The sequence below is a fragment of the Chelonia mydas genome, chromosome 7 (genome assembly GCF_015237465.2).
Source record: "Chelonia mydas isolate rCheMyd1 chromosome 7, rCheMyd1.pri.v2, whole genome shotgun sequence".
NCBI lineage: Eukaryota > Metazoa > Chordata > Testudines > Cheloniidae > Chelonia > Chelonia mydas.
Genome location: NC_057853.1, coordinates 34294279 through 34314825, shown reverse-complemented (window position 1 = coordinate 34314825; position 20547 = coordinate 34294279). Strand labels below are relative to the sequence as shown.

The 20547-nt window shown below is 41.4% G+C and overlaps 1 protein-coding gene across 4 annotated transcripts in view; it reads right to left on the bottom strand.

Moving 5' to 3' along the window:
• Positions 1 to 6607: 6607 nt before the first annotated feature.
• Positions 6608 to 20547, bottom strand: part of PTPDC1 (protein tyrosine phosphatase domain containing 1) — a 49632-nt gene continuing 35692 nt past the window's right edge. For 3 of the 4 annotated variants that reach the window (XM_037905029.2, XM_007056888.4, XM_043551599.1), the window contains 4 exons: positions 17616 to 18820; positions 15932 to 16117; positions 12761 to 12871; positions 6608 to 6852 (listed from right to left, as the gene is read on the bottom strand). In XM_037905029.2, the coding sequence (XP_037760957.1) occupies positions 6736 to 6852; positions 12761 to 12871; positions 15932 to 16117; positions 17616 to 18820 (1619 nt within the window). In that variant the 3' untranslated portion in view covers positions 6608 to 6735. The remainder of the gene's footprint in view (positions 6853 to 12760; positions 12872 to 15931; positions 16118 to 17615; positions 18821 to 20547) is intronic. The other variant, XR_006292272.1, reaches the window with a different exon arrangement.

Sequence of the window (20547 nt, the reverse complement as noted above, 5' to 3'; positions counted from 1 at the left end):
AGGGTCATATATAGAGCGCCATACTGGCGCCACTCCAGGGACTCCACAGCCAGCCCAACGGGTAGCTGCTCGGGAAAAGCTTCCGACAGCCATGCACGCGGCGTGTGCACACACCTCACTGGAATTGATATGAGCAAGCACTTGAAGAAGAACAATGTTTCATCTTCAAAGTGCTTCAGAAACATCAGCTAACTAAATCTCACAACATACCTCAAAATCATACATGAGACCTAAGCAAAATCATTCTTCCCCCTGCCCACAAGGCACATAGACATATACGTAGCATTTTGACAGGTCCAGGGTGCGAACAAGCAGGCTTCATATCTGAGGCATAGTGCAGGCTCAGCTCTGCTTTCACATGCTATTTTGTAGGTAGGGGGGTGGACAGCCAGAAAAAGACTAGTGTAAAAATTCAACAATATTCCCTAGAGCAGCACTCTGTTCACGAGAGACACGTGGAGCTGAATAAAGGAAGTAGCAAGGGAAATGTGTTGTCCAAATGAGGATCGCTTTTGCTGCCTTCTTCACAAGTAAAGGCTCATCACTTGTGCTCCTGAATGATCCATTTTGTACTTTTTCTCAAGTGCAGGGGTGTTAACTCAGGTGTCTTAGCCAAGTTCCAATGTAGGTTTTTACAAGCTGCCTTCCTAAAGGAAATCAGCTCCAACAGCACCATTCCCCCATACTGAAAATCCATATATAAAATAAATTGGGAAACTGAAATCTAAATATTTTTCTGCCTCTTTCTCCTCCGCATCCTAAATTGCCATAGTATGTGATAGTTATTAAGAATCAGTGGTTCTACACCAAACAAGAAAAGCATCTCGCAGGAGGGCAACAGTAACTGTTTTTCTCCCCTTCTCCAACCAGGAGTATAACCATCAATACAGGCCTCAAACACACACAAAGTTTAAAGATGGATTGTCTGCTTTATGGCCATGACATCTGCATGTGTCAGTTCTAGCTTTCTCAGGCATGTCAACTCCTGTACAGAATCCCAGCTGTCTTGTCAGAGACTACTTGGTTTGGCTGGATCTCTCTAATCCTCATTCACACCAAGCACACACATGTTGGCTAGAGAACACTATCACATTCCCATATCCCTCCCTAAGTGCTGCGGGGCATGAAGAACTTCCCAGCAGGCACACTGAGATGGAGGGAAAAGCGTGTGTTAAGTATCTCCCAGCACACTAGCATGAGAAAAGGGAGACTGTGAAAAGTCTCCTGGAAGCTCCCCCACCAGACACCCAAACCAATTCAACCTCCCTCCCCAATGACCAAAATCACCTCAGCTCTCCCACACGGTTGCACCCCAGTGACCAAAATCACCTCAGCTCTGCCCCCCGCCCCGCCCACAATCTTCCCCTCAACCAAAATCATCTCAGCTCCTCCCACAGTGCACCTCAGTGACCAAATCATGTCAGTGCATCCCAGGAACCAAAACCAATTCAACCGCTCTCCCCTCTGCACCACTTGCGACCAAGAGCAATTCAGCGCCCCCGCATGCACCTCAGTGACTAAATCAATTCATCATCTCTTGTCAATGCATCCCAGCAACCCAAACCCATTCACCTCCCGCCACACCCCTTGCCCCCAATACACACCAGCACTCAAAAATCCAATCAGCTCCCAGGAACCCTGGTGACTGAAAGCAATTCTACTTCTTCCTCCCACAATGCACCCCAGACACCATAAACCAGTCAACACTCCCCTCCCGCCCTCCAGCTCATTCCAGGCAACCAAAACAAATTCAACTGCACCATGAATGCCAGACACTCCCAGAGACCCAAATCTCATACACACCGCCCCCCGATGCTCTGCACCTCAGTGCCCAAAGCCAACAGATGAGTACAAAAGCTCCCAGCAACCAAAACCGATGCACTTTGGTCTCCCTTGTACCTATTTGTAGTCTTGTATTCATGGCTACATACTGGTTGCTTGATACTTTGGGCCCCTCCTCTTCAACCCCTCACCAGGGATGAGGGAGCCATTAGGGGCTTGCACACACACACACCCCTGGCAGCCAGGAAAGGGGAGGGAGATGCCCAGCTCAACCACCTCTCAGGGTCTTCAAATTTCCCCACCCTCAACCCAGGACTCAAGGGAGGGTGGGTGGTCCTTCACCACCAGGCTTCCCAGGTTGCTGGGAAGATCCACGCTGGGTAGGGCTTAGGCAACTTCCCTCACTGGCTCCGGCCCTGCCGTGCATTCTGGGGCACTCTGAGCTGTGGGCACTTCAAAGCGAAGCAGGGTAGCATGTGCCTGCTTTCCTGCACGTGTCCCCTGGGGAGTGAGACCCCAAAGGGGCCCACACTGCTATAGGGTTTAAAGAGCCAGCATCTATCTCCTTTATCACACAGGCAAAAACTAAAAAGATGTCATTGGCTGGCTGGGGCCAGGAGATTTCCTAGTAGCTAGTTTTAAAATCACAACTTTGCAAGCCCTAACCCTCTCCCACACAGCAGTCACTTCCACTGCATTATGGAGTGTTGCAGCCAGCTAGGGTCTGATCACACCTCATATTTCAAGTTACCTTGTAAATAAGCACCCCCACTCCTCCAAACACACACACATGCTTTTGTAAGCCTTGTGGCCTGATGTTGGAATAAGCTAGTCTCTGCACCATCTGCTAGTGAACAGAAGGAAGGATAGCAACAAAGCAAGACCTTCATTTGCATATGGTTTCTACCCAGAATTCCTTTAGTAACATTTTGAGAATGACCATCACTGCAAACAAAGTCAGAATTGTTAGGGTAATGGAACTGAGTTCAGAGGGGAAATAGGAGAAATCTTTTTAAAAAGAATTATTATTGTTGTTATTATTTAAGTTGGGGGAACAAAGAGCTTAGCCATGTGCAAGTCTTCTGTTCAGAGGTCCTATGTGCTCCTGCTTTTTCTTTCTAAAGAATTCTGGTTTTGGAGAGGGATTTTTCAGGTAAGACATGCTATAGACTGAGGATTTCACTACAAGAGCTGTTACAGAAAGCTTTGCAACTAGAGATAACGCAAAGGTGGCTCCTTGACCAAGTACAAGTTAGAGAAGGCTTTTTGAACTCCAGTGAGGTCCCTTCAACCCACCACTAACTAAAACTGAAATCAGTCTATGTGGGTTAGGTGGGGGAACCTCAGAACCAGGCAGCACTTCCCAAGAGACTGGAGACAAGTCCGTTCAGATGCACCTCAAGACTCTGCAACTATGATATCCACTGACACCAAACCATGAGTGGCATTTAACAGTTGGGGTAAAGGTTAGTTGGTCATCTTTGCTCACCCAGTGTGAGTGTCCAATAGGCAGAGTTAATGGACTATTGCCACAGTTACCATTGGGAAGTGCTTGATTTGTCATTTAGTTACATGTAGTGTTGCTGTGTTTTCCCAAGTTGATGCTGTGTCCCCTTTCCCACTAATAACATTTTCCTTGCTTCATCTTAGACTCAGTGCTTCTAAATTGGGAAGTACTATCTGTGAAGAGCACAGAGGGAAGGCAGTTAGTGATTCTAAAAATTGTGGGTAAGGACTCAAGATGGTGGTGTTTGTTCATTTTACGAAGGACTCCTAGCTATTTGAACCTGGCCCTCATTGCTGCCTCATTGCTAGTAGAAGGGTTATACTTCCTATGTTTTCACTGTTGTCTTATTGGCAACTATGATCAGTTCTGAAAATTAAGGACCTAAAAATTAGCTCATTTTAATATATTTTGCTAATTATCTCATGTTTGTTTCCATCCATCTGACCAACAAAATCTCCTATCACCACAAAGCTTCACCTCAAGGTAGGTACTGAAATTGGGTTCTGCAAAATGGGTTGTAAAATGGTCAATAAATCAACCTTTTAGAAAATGCTGCATGATTCTGCTGCCTCCTTGAAGCCAACAGGGAAAGGGATAGGAATGAGGATGGCCCAGTACTAGAACAGGAGATGCAGCGCAGGCCTTGAGCTGCTCCCTGGGCTAATTAGCTGACAACCCCTGCAGCTCAGCTCCAGAAGCCTCTTAGAAGCTCTGTTCTAGGGCTGGCTGGCTGCCTAGCTCAGAAGCAGAGCTTTGGTTAGTGAACTAGCTGTGCTCCTATTAACTCATGACCCCTTGCTCTCCTCAAATCCCACCACTGTCCCAAGCCTTTCCCCCCCACATTCTGCTACTTCATAATCTCCAATGCACCACCAGATAACCTCAACTCTTCTACAGCCTACACCCCCCCACCTCAATCTCTGCCACTATACATCTGCAGATGCCCTTTTCCCCATTATTCCTACTGTATCACGTTCCCATCCCTACATTCTGCCTGCCTCCCTTCTCCCCAACAGCAGAGTCCACATAAAATTCAGGGCAAGTACACATTTTCTTACAGGTAAACATTTAGAAATGTAACCTGCTTGTCTTTGCTCAGCCTGAGATTTGCATGGGCTTGTGCTGGTGCACAATATGCCCTCTCTCTCTCCAGAACTATGCTCCTCTCAATCCAAATGCTCACCTACCAGAGCCCTGCTCGCTGCGGATCCTACCCTGACACAGTGTCACTCTTACTGTGCTCATGGTATGGGGCCCTAATGCTCCCTCATCAGCTACCCCGTGATGCCACATTGCTAACGCACCTTTCCCTTCTTCCCCTGTGCCAACTGACTGAGCCCTACTTCCCAACACCTGTCCTCCCTCTTGTTCCACCAGATTTCTGCTTCTGTATGATTCCCTCTCCCCCATGTCCCCAAATAGAGCCCTACTACCCCCCAAATTTGTCCTCTCTTCCATTTCTGCCATGGGCTTTCAGCCAATAACCATACTTACACTTCCTCCACCCAGTGCTCCCACAATTCACTCCTGGGGCCTTCGGTAGGGGGCACAGTGGTAATTAGCCACATTCCTCCAACCATCCTCTGGGTGTGGCCAGCAAGCCTGCATCCACCGTACAACCAATCACAGTGCAGACATCTGGTTCCTCAAACATGTGCCTAACCTTAAGATCAATCTCAGAAAGATTAATATAGCTAATGAATGTAAAAACAACAAGGAGTCCGGTGGTATCTTAAAGGTGCCACCGCACTCCTCGTTATTTTTGTGGATACAGACTAACACAGCTACCCCTCTGATACTAATGAACGTAAGTTTAATACCAATGAACATAAGTTTAATAGACTTATTTAAACTTAAAATGAATAGACATTTAAGTTTAAATAACTAATATGTTACTACGACCTAAACCATTGTTTGGAATGAAGGCTAGGCATGTGATACTGAGGAATTGGATCTGTACTTTATAAGTTTTTGAATTCTGGAAGTTGAAAAGAATTTCTTGTGGAACTGTGAAACCTGTGAATGCACTTGGGTATTATATATGGATGATAAAGGCATGTGAATTGAGGTTAATCTGGATGTTAAGTATTGCCTTGACTGGTGATTTTCTAGAGTTTTAGTTTACAAAGTTTTCGGGTGCGATTCATATACAGTATTTTACTTCCACGTCATGTATACATTTTAAGATCATTCTGTAAAGGCAGGAACTGATTTGCTTGGCTCTGAATTTGGTTTATGGAGTTATGCAGTTAGCATTTATAAATTATTAACATAGCAAACAGTCCTATTTTTAACTGAATATATGCAGTCACTGATGGTGTTGTACAGCTCAATATTTTAGAACAGGAAAGAGTTTTTTTAAGGTTATCTTACTTTATGAGCTGTAACCCTGAAAATTGGGGAACCAACCTGAATCCTAATCCATAAACAGAAATTGTTCTTTGAGTATACACAGATGTCTTTAATTAAATAAATAGAAAATGACATCTAATTCAAAGATACAAAAAAGCAACACAGTACTTTAGCATCTGCAACACACTTTTTACATTTAAGGTTTTCATTGGTTTAATTTTTATAGGTTACTCATGTAAGTTATGACTCAGTGTGAGTAAAAAATGAGGCCTTTGGATAAGATTTCAAATTTAAATAACTTTTCAAATGAGGTAAACATCTGTAGGTTTCTTTAGCCAGTTGGAAAAGATTACTCTGTCCTTTCAAGCATGTTAACATACAATCAACTTTCCTTTAAAAATAAAATTTCAGAAACCTTTTCTATTAAAATACCTAAAAATATATAAAAGTTGGTAAATAAGCAACATACACTGAAAAGTTAAATGCTTGTTAGTATTTTCTTTTTTTTTAGACACATAAGAAAGCAACATTAAGACATGTGGTGATTTACTATAGCCTATGTATAAAAGATTTTTTTTTCTACAAGTTTGTTTACTACTACAATTAATCTTATTTTAAGATTTCCAAAGAATCCAATAAATACATCAGAATGTTGTCAGTATTTATTCACTGTAAAGTAAAATGAAATATCATTAATGTAAACATTAATACATAAATATTAATACATTAAATCATTGTATAACATGGCACTGACATTGTGGCAATTGTTTAACATAAAAAAATATAGCTTATTGATGAGACTTCTAAATCAATAAATATAGTTTTAAAACAGAGTTCACAATATAAAAGCATATTGCTTCAAACCAAATGCTACAGTACAATCACACGGTAGCAGCTCATTAAAATATCAACTTTTACATCTGTAAATGGAATAAGGCTCACTACAGCTCCCTTTTTAAAAAAAAAAAAAAAAAAGTTCTTTAACTAAAACTAAAATTTGGTCAATACATGCCAATTAGCACAAAATACTGTAGCTGGTAAATGAAAGTTAATTTGACAGGATCACTGAAGTCCCCAGCAGAACTGTGTAAACATCAAGAGGGGTTATCTGTTTCTTTTTTGGCCTCCTTTCTTTTTGCTTCCAGTGTTTGTTTAAATACTTTTCTCAGAGTATTGTAAACCTGTGGTCCATTTTCAGAATCCACACTCGTCTGGGAAAAGGGAGAAATTAATTTGAATGTTTTACAGTACAGTACGACATGGCACAATACAGACAGAAAATACTAAATAATACATATTTTAAAATTCCAAGTACCAGATGCATTTTCATATACTTATTTTAAGCCAGGAAATAGGTATTTTTCATAAATCACTACAGGTCTGAACAACTACAGCAGAGTTCTATCTACTGACAGGTTAAAACAAAATAGCAATTAGAAATAAGAGTTAGGAGGAGAGAGGTCATGCTCATGTCTACAGTCTGAATGGCTACTAGCTGAAGAGTGGCTGTGCGTTAGATATGATCCTTCTTTTCAAATTATTTCAGATACTTTATCAGAGGAAGGATGCTGAGTTCACCCTCACGAGAACCCACCATATGACTAAATTTAACCCTTCCAAACCTTTACGTCTGCTTTTATAATCACTTGTTTATATGTATATATCCCATGCTCCCCACCACCTGTGTATGTGGATGGAGACCATGCATTCATGGAACACAGGAGGGGACTTCACTTCTGCTACATGTTCCCCTTTGTGTCCCTACCCAACAGAAGTCTAGTTCCATGGACATGGAAGATTGGGAGAAACTGTTAGGCTCTGGATTCTTTCACTCCACCCAAACCTGCAAGAGAACATTGCACAAACAAATACAATTTGAGGTTCTGTTAATTGTCACTACTTTCTCCTTCATGAGAGGGGAATTCAGAAGGCAGTTGCAGCCCATGGAGTGCTTGAGAGCATGGGTTATGAAACCACACTATCCAGGGACTAGTTGAAAATGGTGAATCTGGGAGGCAGATTGGAGACAAGATAAATCCACGTGCACAGTACTTGTATGATCTACAGGTAATGGTGTGGAAGCCTTAGTTCCTGGCCAGGGGGAGAAAACAGTAATAGTTATAGATTTCATATGTAGCACGTTTCCTCTGCCCTCCATGATAACTTGCATAGGAAGGATGGGCCCTACAAAAAATAACCAGTATTTGACAATGGAGCTACATCAAGTTACCCCAGCTGAGGATCTGACCCAGTAAATGCAGAGTTCTCTGCACACTACTAGCTTTACTGTTCATGGTGTGTGGGCATAACAAATGTACATTGTTACTCCTTTTCTAATCTTATTTCACCTAAACCATATTTTGATCTGACCAGAACAGGTTTCTGTTCTATACATTATACACACTGAGGCTCTGTGTTTCTATAGTTAGTGCAAATGAGCTGGGGCTATAGTTTCTATAGTTAGTGCAAATGACCTTCATTTGTAAAACTACAATATTACCAAATATTCCTTCAGAGATAATTAGATAATTTGCAGGCATGGCCCTATCTGATGACAGGAACAACATAGACAACTCTTCCATAATCACTAGGTCATGGGCCGGATAAAAGCATCTTAGTTAGTTTAGATAAAGTTGAGGACAATGTTAATCCGAATTACTGAGGAGGGAAGACTTATCTCAGGGGGGAGGGGAGAATCCAAACCAAACCAAACAGTGATGCCAGCCTAATGAGTGAAGTTTAACTTCCCCTAAGGGAGGCTGAAATATGCCCAAGGAAAAAGTATGAGCAGAAAATGAATATTCTGCCTGGTTTTTGCTTGAGACCTGCCAAAACACGAGAGGTGACTTACATTACAGTAAATGAAATTTACAATGCTTTTGTCTGTACAGATCCCAATGTAGGTTTGCATGCCCCATGCATGCAAGTCAAGAATCTTTTAGCCAGCATTTCAGAGTAACAGCCGTGTTAGTCTGTATTCGCAAAAAGAAAAGGAGTACTTGTGGCACCTTAGAGACTAACACATTTATTTGAGCATAAGCTTTTGTGAGCTACAGCTCACTTCATCGGATGCCAGCAGTTTCACTTGTGCCCCTCTGAGAGTATAAAGAGCAAAGCAGTCCCAACCACCACTCAGTTCCTTCACTAATATAGACTATCCAGTAAAGAACTCTGTATCTGGGGGAAAGTGGGTGGGTTGTGGGATCCATGGGGGGGATAAGCACTTTAAACTCCAGTTACTGTCAGTTAAGTAACCTCTTTCTTCAAGCATTTGTCCACATAGTTCCCGCTGTAGATGATTGGCTAACAGCTACCTTTCAAGGAGGTGAGTGATAGGAGTCCTAATTAAAATAACTGTAGCATAGCCTTGCCAAATTGAGTATCTGATCTAGAGGCTACCACAATGAAGTATTGATTGGTAAATGTATGAAAAGAACTCTAAGTAGCTACCCTACAAATCTCAGAAATAGGGATTCCCCCTGAAACAAGTTACAGCTCTAATAAAGTATGCCCTAACTCTAGGAGGAAGGGGTAGTTTATTCAATGCATAGGATATCTTCATATAGTCTGAAACCCACTTCAAGAGCCTCAGAGGAAACAGCATGACCTTTAGATTTGCTACCAAAAGCCATAAAAAGTCAATGAGATAGGGATACATGTGAATGCCTTGCCTCCTCTGCACAGCTGCTCCAACTGAAAGGCATTTGGCAAACATACTCAGAGCTGTTGAGAGACTGAAAGGGAGGACTCTGAACTGGCAATAATGTCCACTGACCATGAAATGAAGAAGCTTCCTGAGAGCTGGATGGATTGCCACATGGATGTAAGCATCTTGCAAGTCAGGAGTTGCAAACCAGTTCATGGGATCTAGAAAAAGGAATTACTGAAGAAAAAGGTGGTCATCTGAGATCTGAAGCTCTAGATGAGTTTGTTGGGTCCTCTGAGATCTAATATAAAATACCACGCTCCTTTCTTTGTTGTAATGAGGAAGTAGTGGGAATAGAAGCCCTTGCCACACAACCCTAAAGGCATCATCTCAATCACACCCTGAAGAGTATCTCCTCCTGCACCAGACCATTTTGTTAAGTGTCCCTGAAATGAGACATGGAAGAGGGTGCAGAGCTGGCATAGATTGGGGCTGAATTGAATAATCTTGCTCTATAACTTCTAAGACCCATTGGGTGGTAGTAATTGCAGCCCATGCATCTGCAAACAAGGCAATTGCCAAAGAGCGGGGAGAAAGGGCATAGATCCTCAAAAACTAGCCCACAACTCTTGACCCTGGCATCAAATCTGCAGCCTTTGGTCCTATGATCAATCAATGCACATTAACAGTAGATGGATAGCTCATCTCTTCTTAAAAGAGTTTTTTTTCCTTGTACAATTCAGAAGTTCTTTGTCAGTATGAATATGAAGATGGAAGACTCTGTTTTGAGAAGGTCAGAGGTTTTGTTTGCTTTTTCCTCTGGTATGCAATACAGAGGCCAAAAGACCAAAAGGTTGCTCTCAAGTTCTTCAGTGCATGAAGCACCTAATCAGTCTTCAAGATGAAAAGATCGTGGCCCTCAAAAGGAAGGTCCTCAATCACCCAATTCTCTGAGTGTCCCTAAACTTCCAACTCCCAGAAGCTGGGATTGAATGACATGGGACCAATCACTCAAAACTGCCCTGTTGTATTCCTTCCCTCTGAAGCATCTGGTACTGAGCCAGATGGACCATTGGTCTGACCCAGTATGGCTGTTCTTATGTTCTTATGGTGCGAACCTCTTTTGGAATTCCTTACTATTGCAGCCAGGATGTTCTGAATATAGTTATTGCAGTAGCCATTGTCCTAGCTGCAGTGTCAGAAGCATCCAAAGACACCTGTAATGCAGTTTTTGTCAGCTGCCATCCTTCCAAAGCTACTGCTTTCAGTTTGTCCCTGATGTCCTGAAGAAGTTTTTCATTCAACTGTGAGAGCTTATGCTCTCCTTAACCCTAGATGTAGATTTAGGAGGACCAGGCTGCTTGGAGTTTTCATGAGCACTACTACTACTAAAGACCCAGGGATCAAGAAATATTCAAACCCCTGGGGGAACTGATATTTGAGATCTGCTCTTTTAGATATGGCTGAAATAGATGCAGGAGCCTGCCACATATCTTTAACTGACTCAAGGACAGCCTCATCATTTTCCCATACCAACCAACCCTGGGAAACCAGACGCACAGTGCTGGATAACTTGTGAGACCTTTCCTGGACAACTTAGAGGAATATCTAAGATCTCTGATATCCTTTAAGAAGGTTGTGAAAGACCTTGAAATTGAGTGTGGAAAGACAGATTGTGTTACAGCTTCATCTGATGAGGAAGATGAATAGCCAAAGGAATCGGTTGATACCCATGTTCCTCCATAAGATCTTACTCCTCAGTATGAGGTTTTTGTTCAAATTGCTAGACAAGCTCCTGGTTACATGGTTAGGCTATCTTAGATGGTTCCTCAGGAGATGGTGATCTAATTCTAGACCTAGATCTGGATGAACAAAAAGCAGGAAAATGGTGATGCTTCCACCCTGACTACTATGGCCAAGACTGCATCCCATATAAGAAAAGCATACGATGCCACAATATGGGATGAAATACCAGAATTATGGGATCTATAATGAGAAGGATTCCTTCTTGAGTCTCATTCAGGAGCCAGCATAGGAAAAAGAGAAAAGAATCTAGAAGAAGGGCTTCTACTGTCATGATACAAAGACGCAGAAAAGTAGAACTCCTCCAAGAGTGGTATGGATCTCTGAGTAGTTTTAACATGCTGCAGAGATCCAGATCCCAATCTCTGAGAAACAGATATTGGTACCACAGATGATGGTCACAGGGAGGTTTTCATAATCAGTACCTTTGGTTCCAGTAGCAGAAGGGATGTAGATTCTGTAGACACTCGAGAAATATCCAAGTGAGGAGACTGTGGTTCTGCAGCGATCACTATGGTTGGAGAATTTGTGAAAGCCGCCAGCATTAAGAGAGGAATTGGTACCAATGTGGGCAGAACCAATCTAAACAGTATCAGTATGGAAGTCTCAATATATGGGACCTTCTTATTAATATGAAATACTAAAAAATCTGTGGCATATGGTAACAATGACGCTGATACTAAGAAAGAGGTATTGGTTGCCAGAGACAGACAACATGGTACTGAAGCAGCAGAGTAATATTCCGCAGCCCTTGAAGACTCGTGGCACCAATTAGTTTTGGAAGGAGGCAGTTTGAAGACATCAGTGTGATGAATCTTAGGTCTCCTCTTGGCCAATACCGAGGAGTTGAATACCATCTGAAGATCTCTGCTCTTTCCTACCTTGGGCAACAGCAGTTGCTGAATGACACAGAAAGAACTGAAGATATGGCTCAGCATGTTTCTGAGAAGCATGAGATCTCTTAGAGCCAGAAGTCCTGTTAGGTCCCAAAATAGTGTTTCTGATAATAGAAATACTAAAAACTGGTTTTAAAGCAGCAGCTTGCTTTCAAGAAGAGCCTTCAGAGTCCAAAAAGCTTTTCATTGATTTGACTTTTGCATCAAACATTTTTAAACAAACATGACATAAGCTCTCTGCATGTGCTCAGAAAAGGATTTGCAAATTGACCATTTGTCTGTAATATGTGACTCTCCTAAACAAAAAAGATATTTAGCATGTCTCTCGTTCACAGATATAGCTGCCTCAAAAGCAGGGCAGATCTTAAAGCCCGGAGATAGTCTTAGCCATGTAAACCTCCACCTTGGTACTGGAGGAGACTCAAACAAAAGAAGGCTAATTATCCTCACAGTTAAAAGTGTGTGTTTTATTTCTAGTTTGAAATAGTCTAACTTCAACTTCTACCCAGTGGAAGCGGCCTAGCAAGACATAAAAATGAAGCCAGAGAATAGTTCGAAGGCACTATTTTTACTCCATACAATACTCAACACCCACAGTTGACCTTTGTGGAGTATTTTTCTGTGCTTTGGTGAGGATTGCTATGACAAAAATTTAGTACTTTGAAGCAGAGAAGTGTCAGTATAATAACTATTAATGAATTACTAAAATTTTTGGCTAAGACTATTATTTCATCTACAACACAATCACAATTTCATGGGCGAGTTGCTACTTGCCTTAGTGAAAGCTTTAATGGCCCGGGTAAGTAAGGCTTCCTCCACATCAGCTGGTATCGTCTGCAGATTCACTACACAATGGAAAATACAAAGAATAGTCTGATATTGTTCCTAGTGGGTAAAAGAAATATAAAGTTATTAAAAAGGAAACATTTTCAAGGAAAACATTTAAATAATTGTTAAAAGTACTCCAAGAACTGTAGCCCACATTACCCCCTCTTGCAATAAAATCCAGGGGGATAAATTCCCCAAGGATTCTCCTGCAGAGTTCTTACATAATTGTTCAATCATAATGGGAAGAGAGGTTCTGTTGTGTTAATTTTGATGAAAAATATGGGCCAAAGGTGTCAACGTACCCTGAAACAGTACAATATTAAACAGTTTCAAGCAAGGTTTGGTATACAGAGACCTAAACCTGCTTAGTACCATGGCAAATACACCATTAAAGATACAAAAAGGAAAAACTGTTACAGCATTTGAAATGTAAAGTATTAAGGCTTTCATTTTAATGACCTCTCTTGTTCCCTTTAACTGTAGATAATCTTTAGAAAGAAAAACCCATTTTAAAGTCTTTAAGATGATGATAAAAATGGTAACTGTCCTTTTGGAGAAAACTGAAGAAGTCAGTTGAGAGGGGCTAGGACTGTTGTTATTGCTGTTAAAGTCTGATCTCATTTTCTAAAAAACAAAACAAGAAAAACACACACAAGAGGGAAGAGAGAAGAACAGCAAAGATAGAAAATGCAGCTTCTGTCTCTGGTGTCAACTTTTGCTTGTAATCTCACTGCTGGAAAAAATGGCTTTTCCAGCCCTCTGAGACCTGGTAAACTTGTACTAGCATTGGGATGTTCAGGAAATTGCTTTTAGCTGCCTCTTTCTGGCCAGAGGCTTACAGGAGTGTTGTGAAATATAGTCTTGACAAGCTAACCCAGCTCTTATTAAACAGAAAGAAAAAGGAGAGAGATGAAATAAGGAGGGGAAGGAAAAGGACACACAATGGGAGTGAGGGAGGTTGACAGTCTCACATCCCAGGTAACATTCGGGGTTTAGCCAAAGTTAGTGGAGGTGGCAACGTCATCTGTCTCCCTTTCTCTGGGCCAGTATGATCAGAATATCTCTCAGGATTAGGATGAAGGAGGCACAATGGTGTCACACTGGATCCTGGAGTTTCAGGAGATGGTGGGAATGGCAGCCATCATCATGATGAAACTCACTCTTCCCTTTCCTTTCTCTTTCAGTCATCCAACATTTGTGTCCATCCCAACTTTCCCTCAAAATTTTTTAAGGACTCCAAAAGGGAGTGATGAGTAGAATAATCCATCCTCCTATTTTTTTGTCCACCAAATTAGGCCTAATTTCCAGCAATTTTGGTTCACTGATATCTGGTTCCATACCTCTCTTGTTTATGAGATATGATCTTAACACAATTCTGAGTTGTTTCGGTAGGCCCTTTTGTTTGGACTAATTCAGTCTGTCTCCCTTTTGTACCTTTTCCCCGTCAATATTTATTGTTATAGGTTATTGTGACATTTTATGAACTTTCACTCACTTCTTGCAACTGAGCTCACAATTGGGGTAAAACTTGCAGGCGCAACTATTACAACAATTCTCCTGCAGAATGTGGGTAGCCTCATGACACAAACCCCATGGATCTTCTGAAACTTCTAGGAGGTCAGGGCTATCCATGCACGGGCTTCCCCCCCACCCCCGCAGTAGATCCAACAGTACTATGGACTCTCCTGCTCATGGCTGTCCAGTTAGACTCCACTCCCTGACTGGGGGAAGCCCTATTGTGAAAGGGCACAAAAAAATTATATACAGCTCCAGATTGTATTATCTTTTCCTAGGAAAGACTATAGGGCCCAGGGAAGTATATACTCCTAAGCCTTTCTCCTCAATTAACATCCCACTCCCACCCCTGGCCTGCCCAGCTCCCTTTCCACTGTGGATCACAACCCCACAGAAAGGTCTCTGACGGCTACCAAAAAGAGTGTCTGGGTGGATGTGGGAAATAGTGTTCTGAAAGCAGCTTATCTCCTCTTCCACATTAGGCTCACCACCAAATCTTGGGGGAGACAATCTCCACTTGGGCAGGCAGCTTTTAAAGGCAAACATACATTACAACAACAAATGTAGGAAGATAAACAACAAATGGGCAAGATAAAATAATTAATTTTGATGATTAGTTTACCTTCAAGTGTCAAGCAGTTACTTTATCTTTTATTCAGCCAAAATAATAAAACCCTGATGAACTGAGTTCAGGAAAAAGCATGACATTTCAAAACCCTGAACTGAGAGAAGCTGAATGTCATGGAAGTGGACTGCAGAGAAGGCAATCGCTACCTGCTGCTCAAGGAAATGTGGAACTGTGAGCAAAGGGAGGTATTAGAATGTGCCCTACTTTCTACACAAATAATCCAGAAACAAAAAGAACATCCAAAGAACTGGAAAATTTGTCATGTGACTGAGAATTCTAGAACACAAAAACTCTCTTTATAAGGAAATGTTCTGAAAAGACAGAATAGCTAAAAAGATTTATTTATCCCTTTATAGAAAACATAATGCAAATGTTTCAGAGCAGAATGACTTATTCCCCAACATGATCTGAGAATATGGAAGTCCAGAGCTTTGATTTAGGTAATGGAACTTGGCCAGGCTACTGAAGAATTTACTACTTGGATTTGTCAGTTCCTCATACCCTCTGCACCAACCCTCTCAGTGCTACAGGATTAGATGTTTGCAGAGTACTTTGAAGATGCACAGGACTATAATGTGGTCAATATTAACCACTGTTGCCAGATTTGGTGTTAGGGAAAGCTAAAGGGAAAGTGTTTCTTGCCTTTTGTCTCTTTGAATTTCAAGGTCCAGCAGGCTGTGGTACCTCCAGCCAGCGCACATGGAAATCAAGTTTCTATTGACTAGAGTTCTAAGATTTTATCTATCTTGGATTTTTCTAAAGGACCCATCACCAGAGCATCTAAGCATTGATTAAAACTTACTGTGAACTATCAAGATACATTTTCATTTGATTTTTAAGGAGCCTGAAATTTGTTTCATTGCAATTTACCTTTAAAAATGTAAATTTCCTTGTTTAAGGGCCACTGATGCAAAGCTTGAGTTAATAAACTGTACTTTTCAGTAAAATAATGAATTGACATATACAGTGTTTACCTTTTCTAGTAAGTTAAGAGTTTCTGGTAATTCTGTGCATTTTTTTGACAACATGTCAATATCCTCTTTGGTTATAACAGGTTCTTTTAGTTGCTCTATCCAGGACCACATCAAGCTGCAAAGGACAAAAGGATCTCTCTCGGCACAAATTCTATCCCAAGCTCCATCTCGAGAATTCAGCTCTTTCTAACAAAAATAAAAATGCACCATCTGTTTACTTCTGCTCAGATTGTCTTTGCTTTTAGCAGCACTTGTTAGACTTATGCACAAAGGAGACATTTATCAGCCCCATGAATATATTTCCTCCTGTAATGGGGTTCCCACTCTTTGCTAGTGTACCTTCTCCTGTCTAGAACTAGGAGATCTACTTTCCCAGCATTGGGTCACCCCTTCTGTTCGCTCTGCAATAGTCTTTATTCTGGTAAGTTGGCCCTCCAGCGAGGTCACCATTTAGTCCACCCCTTTCCAGAGTTAAAAAGTCCAACAGGACCACTTCTTAGGATGGTGTCCAACCCCAGCTTGGGGCTCAAGAGCCACTATACCAGCAGCTGGCAGGGTCCGTGCATTACACCAGATTCCAGCCCAGAGAAACCCTAAAACCAGCAATCTAGGTCTAATCAGTCCCTGACCCAGTTGCTGTCTCCCTCTTACCCAGCCTTTTGCCTTCCCTTGCCTGTTTCTGGTTTTACCACGGGAGCCAACTCTGCTCCTGGTGCTACTCCACCCCCTTCTAGCCTCTTGCTAGACTTCTTATGCCAGGGCAGAATCGCAGGGCTTACACTCCTCCTTGTCCCTGACAACTTCCCTCATCCTAGGGAGTGACTGCAGCTCCCTTCTGCTATCCCTCCTGGGTTTACAAAGTGCTATCCCAGCCCTTCCCCAGCTTGGCTTCACTCAGTTAATCCTCGTCCTCCCTCTTGCAGGTGATGCTGGGTAACCCAACTGGCCTCTCAGACCCTTATTAACCCTATCAGGGCTGTCATGGGGTGCACACCCCATCACATCTCCCTTTTACAAAACTGTCAACATTAATCGGCTGCAATGCAAGTGGCTTTTTAGACCAGAAGGGCAACATGAATTGTACAGTCCAGTGCCCTCCAATTATATGTGGAATACATGAAACAGCTTTTGATTCCTATTTCAAGTCAAACGTGTTCAGGAGGATATGGTTTTAACGATTTTAAGCAGTTAAATTTCTACTAAATTATCTTATTCATTTACACACAAAATCCTGTGACTAGCTGTGAGAAAGCTCTGATAGACAACTTGCAGACCTGTCTCTAATCTAAAATCTTGAGGCACTTTTATGTTACCAACAATGTCATGACTATAGCTATCAACTGATTTTAAACTGACTGAATAAACACAAACAGAAAAAAATTGTCTACCTTTCTGTTAGATGCTAACAGTAAAGTGAAATTTTGCTTAGGTTTTTGTTTTTGTTTTTTTTAATTGTTTTGTCAAACCTCAGGCCTCTGATTATATAATATTTCCGTTGCAACAGGACCTTTTTATTTAGGTGACTGGCAATTTCAATATCAGAGCATGTCTAATATGTATAATTTATAATGGGTGCCAGAGACTTCTCTCACAAGCTAGCACTAGGATTTTTGCTGCTGTTTATACTTTAAATATACATGTAATACATACACAATATTGAATAATGTTTTAGAAAAAGTAATACCTGCCACATTTCTACCTTCTGTTTCACTTCCTCCTCTTCCATAAATTCATTAAGATTTGCAAGAGCTTTAGCTGCCAAAATTCTTCGTGCGTCCAGACTTAATTCTGATTGCAAAACAATGTACGGAACTGCTTCCAATAGATCTTTACTATCTTGACTTTCATATCCAATAGATGATTCTTCTTCTAAAGCAGAATTATCAGAGTCCTCCGATGCACAAATTCTTCTGCCATACACATTAGTCTCTCGCTCCTTTCTGTGGCCAATTTCCTTTGCAAAACTACGTTTTGGTGTTCTTGCTTCCCTGTCATTGTGTACACGTTCAAAACCTGAGGAAAATGTTTTACTACGCTGCACTTCTTTTGGAGATTTTCTTGTATAGAAACTGTTTTGTCCATTTAAACTGAATTTACCTTGACTCCAGAAAATAAATGTACTACGAACTAAGGCCTCTTTGTTTAAATCCAGCTGAGGAGTCTGAATGCCTGCAGAGAGAAAATGTTCCCTAGTGTTCTGCTGCTTAAGTTTGTCAAAGAGTGGTACTTGTGCAGGCACTGTCCATGGAGTTTCTCCTTGTTCCAAGAGAAATGCAGTTCTCCTTAAATCTGAGTCACTATAGCTTAGACGTCTTTTTGAATGAGTCAAAGGCTGAAGGCATTCAACATTCCGCCTCTTCCAAAGAGGATCATATTTGTGTTCATGGGAGAAAACAGAATCCTGGGTCTCAAAAGTGACATTTTCCACTACTGAGTGGGCGAATGGCTCTGATGAGTCACTGTTCTGTCTTGTTAACTCTTTATCTAGCTGTGTAGAGTCCAACTGAGAAACAGCCTCTTCAATTTCAGAAGAGAGATCTGGCATATCTAACAATTCCTCCTCTATCACTTGCCTGTTTTCAGCCAAGTCCAATAGCAGCTTGCAAACTAGATGAATAAGTTTTGGCACATACTTGAGATGTCTACTCTCATAACCGTGGAGCAGATGCCTCTGACGGATCAGATACTGGGACAGAGTAACCGCATGTGCTTTCGGCTCGCAGCAAGCAAACACATTTCTTAGAGGGATCAAAAATTGAGTGAATTCTCTTACACACACTAACTGTCCTCTGGTTTGAATAGAATTAGGCCTTTTTGCCCTAACAAAAAGAATTGCTTGATCTGCAGTCATTCTTGTTGCAAAAACTAAGTAACAAGCTATTAAAACACCTAGAAAATTTAAAGACAAATGGTTAACATGTTAATAAATACATTATAAAATAAAAATTAACACACACACATAAGGATGTAATTTTATGTCCAATTCATAGTGTGCTATTGTGTAACTAAGTGTACATGCAATTTTTGCATGATAATAGAAACATTGGAGTGCAACAACAACTAGATAAGCACTTGTCTCAATAAGACAGATGAACTGCTTTAGTACTAAGTTACTGGTAATATCCCAGATGGCCAACACTGACCATTCTTGTGCCATCTCCTTTTCCTTTTGCTGCTTTTTCCTCCCTGAATCTCAACCATTTTCCAGTCTCTTATGTTTCCCCTGTTGCTGCTGGCTGCCCAAGTTGATCCTGTACCTCTGTCATAACCATACAACTAAGGGCAGCCTAGAATTCCTTCTTACCTGTAAGGGGTTAAGAAGCTCAAATAACCTGGTTGGCACCTGACCAAAAGGACCAATGGGGAAAGAAGATACTTTCAAATCTTCGGGGGGGAAGGCTTTTTTGTGTGTGTTCTCTTGGGAAGCAGAGAAGCATCAGGTCAGAAAACTCCTTCTCCTATAAACCATCCTAAAAGTCTCTCATATTACAAAAATTGTGAGTAAAAGAGAGGCAAGGTGTGTTAGATTATCTTTTGTTCTGCTTGTGAATTTTTCCTTTGCTGGAGGGAGGTTTATCCTGCTTTTTGTAACTTTGAAACTAAGCCTAGAGGACGTTCTGCTGTGTTTTTGAATCTTTTGTTACCCTGTAAAGTTATTTTCCATCCTGGTTTTACAGAAGTGATTTTTACCTTTTTTTTTAAATAAAATCCTTCTTTTAAGAACCTGACTGATTTCTCTATTGCCCTAAGACCCAGGGGCTTGGGTCTGAGATCACTTTGTAACCAATTGGTTAGGATATTATTCTCAAGCCTCTCCAGGAAAGGGGGTGTAAGGGCTTGGAGAGATATTTTGGGGAAATAGGAACTCCAAGTGGTCCTTTCCTTGATTCTTTGTTAAATCACTTGGTGGTGGCAGCGTACCCTCCAAGGGCAAAGAATTTGTGCCTTGGAGAAGTTTTAACCTAAGCTGGTAGAAATAAGCTTAGGGGGGTCTTTCATGCAGGTCCCCACATCTGTACCCTAGAGTTCAGAGTGGGGAGGGAACCCTGACAACCTGGTAGGTACAGTAGGAAATAATTAAACTTGAATTCCACTGTTAGTTTATCCACTAGTAAAAGGATGCTGATGTAAATTGTTTGGGAACTCAGTACATAAGACTGCCTGTCTTTCCATGTGATATCATGGACACAGAGATAAGAAAAGGCATGTTACATGGTCTAATTGCAAAGGGGCTAGAGGCATTTTCAGCGAAGGCTTCTCTGGAACTCACTTCCACTCTTGGCCCACCAGAACCAGAATGTTAGCCTTCAAATCATACTCTAAAACTAGTCTTCTGTTCCAAGCTTTTGTGGGACAGAAGGATCAGTAGCTAGCACTAGGTGGTAGGAGGGAGCCACTAATGTGTGGATTTGGGATGATGTCATGTTTCTGGCCTTTTATGTTCTATTTTATAAGTTACTTCAATTTTATACATCCACCCAAAAGTATGTGTGGAAATCTTCCCAAATGAATTAAGAAATCAACATAAGCAATAGCCTTGACAGAGTATGTGCTTGTCAGATAACATGGGGCCTCATTCACCTCCCAATGAAGTAAAGAGTCCCATTGATTTCAAG